Below are 5,431 nucleotides of genomic sequence, written 5' to 3' on the forward strand. Positions count from 1 at the left end.
TGTGCGTTTCCTTCTTTTTTTTTTTTTTCTTTCTCATATATAGACAAATGCAATTCCGTCGATCTATATGTATTTTATGTATAATTCCATATAATATGCCACTGCAGTGATGCTTTGTGGTCTCACCCTAGTTTTCTGTTTTGAAATTGCTATTTAAAGAAGCCTGCAAGATAGCATATTAGGCAGCTGTAAAAGCAGGTTGAAGTGTGGGGTGGACTTAAATTCGATGTAAATGTAAGGGTGAAAAAAAAAAAAAAAAAAAAAAAAAAAAACTAAAACAAACCACATAGTTTTCATTTAGAAAAAAAAATACAGTTAAACAGACACACATACAAATGTGCAATCTTAGATTCTTAGATTCTGGTCAATATTTAAAAGCAGTATAATCAACAGGAAGGAGCACTTACCTATTGAAAAGGATGGTTTAATAATATATATTAATATATATTAGCTTTATGTCTTCCCAATAAAATGTACACAAAATACCCCCTTCGATCAGATTAGCTCCCATATTAGCCTGGGTAAGAAAAATCATTCTAAAGAGTGGAGGAAAAATGTATAAAAATGTTGAAAGAACCTACAGTTCCTTATTAGGCGAAGATACAATATTTATTCCTTGTCTCCTGGGATGAAGCTCCTCTATCTATTGTCCTCCCAGTTCTCAGTGCTGATGCTTAATTTTCAAAACTTCTATATTACCAAGGGACCTACGACATCAGCCAAAGAAATACCCAGCAAGTACAAAATCTGATCCAGGGAGCAGCTTTTGTGCAGAGGGAAAATTTTGTTCCTACAGGTTTTTAAGGAGGTGCATGGAAAAGCGAGAGATCTGATCTATGCAGATACATTGCAAATTCTCTCTGTCTGTAGAGATTTTTTCTAAAAAAAAAAAAAGTGGGGAAATACACGAACTTTGGATTTTTTAAATTTTATTTTATTTCATTTTTTTTTTAATTTGGAGAGGGGAATTTTATCCAGACCTTTTTTTTTTTTTTTTTTTTTTTTCCTCTCTTTTTTTCGGAGAACCAAAAAATGTCAACTACCTTTCCAGGTCTCGTCCACGATGCAGAGGTATTTTGTGTGTGTGAGTGTGTGTGTGCGCGCGTGTGTGGATGTGTGTGTGCGTGTGTGTGCATATGTGCGTGTGTATGTGCCTGTGTGGTTGTTTCCATTTTTTTAAATCCATATTGGACCGTTACATTTAATTATAATCCAGCTTCAGAGATAACTTAAAGAAGTATAGAGAGAAAATTCGTTATGACATCTGTCGCCAGAAAGGGCAACTCATTACCACGTTAAAACCGTTGCCAGAACGAAAATCAGAATAATACCCCTAATAATATAATGAAGTGGAGAGAAATCACCACCAGCTCGCCAGGAATGGGGAGTTCTCGCTAAAAAACAGGACTCCCCTTTTCTTTTGAAACGCAGGAAAAGGAGGGGGGGGGGAATTTTGGATCTGATTCGTTATTTAAAAAAGAAAGAAAAATAGGGGTTCAAAAAAAAAAAAAAAAAAAAAAAAGAAGGGAAGGAAGGAAGAAAGGAAGGCAAGCAGGCGGCAAAGCTTTCTCAATGTGTAACGCTGTAACATAGGGACGAGACTTTTGTGTATTCTCGGTAGTTTCCTCTGTTTGATGAGTTTTTGTGTCAGCCCCAGATATTACAGCTGTGATCAGGAGGTGGATGGATAGATAGATGAACGGATGGACAGATAGATAGATAGATTTTATTTCAGTGCGTGGATTCCTTTCGCTTGACGGTATTAAGGGCAGGCTGGGCTGTTTATGATTTTTTGAACAGACCTTTATGGCACCAGCCCAAGGTAGGAAAGGATCTTTTGTTGCTGGGGTTGCAGATCGCAGGCTTAGACGCTTCTGCAGGGGGAGAAGCTATGCAGGACAGCGTGCTTGGAAGAACCGCACCCGGGGCTTTAAATGACAAACCTCCAGTTTTGGGGTCTTCTTTTCACTTCTTCCTTTCAGATACGTCATGACGGATCAAACAGTTACCGTTTGATGCAGCTTGGATGCCTGGAGTCTGTGGCCAACTCGACCGTCGCCTATTCCTCCTCATCTCCTCTCACTTATTCTACCACGGGCACCGAGTTCGCCTCCCCGTACTTCTCCACTAACCACCAGTACACCCCACTGCATCACCAGTCCTTCCACTACGAGTTCCAACACAGCCACCCGGCAGTCAACCCCGACGCTTACTCCTTGAACTCTCTCCACCACTCCCAGCAATACTACCAGCAGATCCACCATGGGGAACCCACTGATTTTATCAACCTGCACAATGCGCGGGCGCTCAAGTCCTCTTGCTTGGACGAGCAGAGGAGAGAGCTGGGGTGCTTAGATGCTTACCGCCGCCACGACCTGTCTCTTATGAGCCATGGGTCCCAATATGGGATGCATCCAGATCAAAGACTCCTGCCAGGACCAAGCCTCGGGCTTGCAGCCTCGGGAGCAGACGATTTGCAGGTAAATAGCATGCGATCTCCTTTCGAGGCACCTTCTTCTCCCCTCCCCCTGCCCTGGTCCCCCCCTCGCCCTCCCCATTTTCCTCTGCTCAGAATAGCTCTCGTGTAGCCCATACAAAGGAGGGAAGATTCATCCCAAACCCGATCCGGAGCCCGTCCCCTCCAGAAGAGAAGCAATAAAAATGTGAAAAAGCGAGGGGTTTTGCTTGCCAAACAAAAAACTAACTCCTGCCTTCAGCGGGGGGGACTCATCCGGAGATCTCGGGGTGCGTGTGTGCCTATATGTCTCTGTCCCTGTGTGCCAGCTCTAACCAAAGGCACCAAAAACTAAACCAAAGACACCTTTCCGCTTTTCCTAAACTTTTCCCTGTTTTCGGTGAAGGGAGCGTTTAAATAACTTGCACCGACACCGCAGGCAAATGCGGTCAGGAAGGGATGGAGCAGGGAAAGAGAAAAAAGGTAGGGCAGAAAAAAGGTGGCTTTCCGACAAACATACAAAGGCAAACCTTCCGTTGGATTCCGAGGCGTGAAGTAGGGGAAAAATAAACGGGAGTAAATGTTCGTCAGAAATGTTCAGTATAATAAAACTCCCTCACAATATCCGATCTAGACGTTAACAGGGAGAGAGAGATAAGCAGATGCAGTTGAATTCATCTGTCTACTCATTTAGCTGTTCCCCCCCACCCCCCCACCGGCACCTGGACCCATCAAAAATTTCTATTTCTATGTATCTTAACCTCAGATTTATCCGTTAAGAAATCCTTTCCCCTTGAACTAAAAATTCATCCCTAGTAAATGAATCTGGTACCGAAATGAAAATTGTTTCCAAAATTGCAAACAACGCCCTCCTGTATATAACAGCCATTTCGAAAACTCCCCCAAATCAACAGCAAACCTTCCTTCTTCCGACCAGATGAAGAACTAAAGATCCCCAAACAGCAGAAAGAGACAAATAGGACCGTATTTACTGTACTTACTTTTCCCTCAAATCTCGCTCCCAGTCATACAAAGCTCTCTATGTTGTTCTTTCCAAAAATATGTAGCGGTAAAAAATTCGTAAAAACCCGAAGTTTGTAAAATTAAGTAGGTTTATTTTCTTCCTTTGAAAACAAACAAGCAAACAAAATCCTAAAACCTCTATTTACATTGGAGATTTTTTTTTTTTTTTTTTTTTTTTTTTTTAAGGAGGAAAACAATCCAACAACCCAACAACAAAGAACGTTATCTTTCATATATCTGACGAGGAAACCCTATATCTGACGAGGAAACCCTAACTATTTAAACCTGGATTTCTCCATTAAAATTCACTATATAATTTTATCCTCTCTGGGCATTTTTTATTTACATTTTTCACAAGGATCTCCTTATGTTACCCCCCTCAAAAAAAAAAAAAAAAAAAAAAAAAATCTGCCATTCACTGCTCAGCCCAACTAAAACCTATTTACTCCTTTTTATAACCACGTCTGCTGCTGATTTTTTTGTATCTGTACAAATTTTTTTTCTTTGGCAGGCACAAAGCCTTGTATTTTTCAAAAGAGGGGATTAGGAACGTTTGCAAGACTGCAGACAATGCCTAAGTCCCGGGCAAAAAAGCACCATAGTTTATCCAATTTTCGACTTAGTGCCATTCAACTGGTCATTTATGCAATGTCATCCGACCAAACAACATGTTTCCCTTAAAAAAAAAAAAAAAAAAAAAAAAGAGATTGGTTAAGCTGCTGGAGGCACATTCTTTTTTGTTTATTTAAAGAAGAAAAAAGTAAACAGGATTTCTTTCTAAGATATTATTTTTTCGATCATGCTTTATTTGAAGACAAATAACCTAATTTCCCTAGTTAACGTCTTTGTAACTTATCTTTTCTTTATTTTTCCTCCTCCCTCCTTTCCCGAACAGATGAGGGAAGTGTTCAGGGGTATCTAAAAGCTTAAGAAGCGAGAAGTTGAAAATATGAATATTTATCTTTATGATTTAGCTGATTCAGAATACATTTGGACAGTTGCGAATATCACCTTGGGCTTAGTGGGAAGCTTTTTGGTGGTGAACAGAAAGAGGACAGAACACAAATAGTTTTAAACCAAAATTATGGTCTAACCAGTCTTCCCCCTGTTCCCTTAGTCTTTCTTTTTAAAACGTTCATCAGCATATGCCTCATTTCAAATGCAACAAATGTAAATATACTTTTCCCTGCACAGAATTTTAAGTGAATGTCCAATAGTTTCGAGGGCGGTTTAAGTCAGCCTAACAGATGCAAACAGTCTTGGAGCTGAAGTGGCATCTTTCAGTGCCCTAAAAAGATTTTCCATGGGCAACAAAGAAAACTGTCACACCTTTTCCCATCACCGCTTTAATTTATGCTCAGTCGCCAAGTTTTTTTCATATTGATTTCATAATCACTTTAAGGCAGAACACTTAAAATAAAAAAGAGCCTTGAAAAGGAAGGTCTTACAGGGCCAGAGCCAATATGGTGAAAGTGGGGGAGAGAGCCAGGACTGTAAAGGTTGTTTTGTAAAGTGGGGTTTTTATTATGCACCGACTCTCTCCGCATTTACTTAACTCTTCACGGGCTGTTGAGTAGGTTAACACCCTTAAAGGCCTCTTTCATGTCCAATACCTCGTTTGTTTGTAGAGGAAAATGCGTCTTTAACACATTTCCACTGGGCGAAGATTTAGGTTTGGTTTGTTGTGTTTTTTTTTAACCCCTAACATAAGGAAAACCCAAAGAAAACACAACCCTTCCAAGTCTTTTATGATTCTAATAAAAATATTTATTAAGGAGGGCGAAGATCCCCAAATAATAAGACTTTTAACAGGAGAATAAAGAAGTGAGATCTCTTCGGATGTGCACCAGAAGCCGTAGACAGGCTTTTGGACGGTTCTTCACGCCACACTCACACATGGGTGCCTGTGTGTGCGCACATTCATCCCCACCTATGTGCACACGCACAGAGAGA

At 40.4% G+C, this 5,431-nt stretch overlaps 1 protein-coding gene across 1 annotated transcript in view; it reads left to right on the plus strand.

Moving 5' to 3' along the window:
- Positions 1–716: 716 nt before the first annotated feature.
- Positions 717–5,431, plus strand: part of TFAP2D (transcription factor AP-2 delta) — a gene marked incomplete at its 3' end in the record, with an annotated part of 50,645 nt that continues 45,930 nt past the window's right edge. The window contains exons 1-2 of the mRNA XM_082757342.1: positions 717–1,071; positions 1,983–2,480. Of these exons, the coding sequence (XP_082613468.1) occupies positions 1,033–1,071; positions 1,983–2,480 (537 nt within the window). The 5' untranslated portion in view covers positions 717–1,032. The remainder of the gene's footprint in view (positions 1,072–1,982; positions 2,481–5,431) is intronic.

The sequence above is a fragment of the Aythya marila genome, assembly GCF_965140915.1.
Source record: "Aythya marila genome assembly, chromosome: 3".
NCBI classification, from domain to species: Eukaryota; Metazoa; Chordata; class Aves; order Anseriformes; family Anatidae; genus Aythya; species Aythya marila.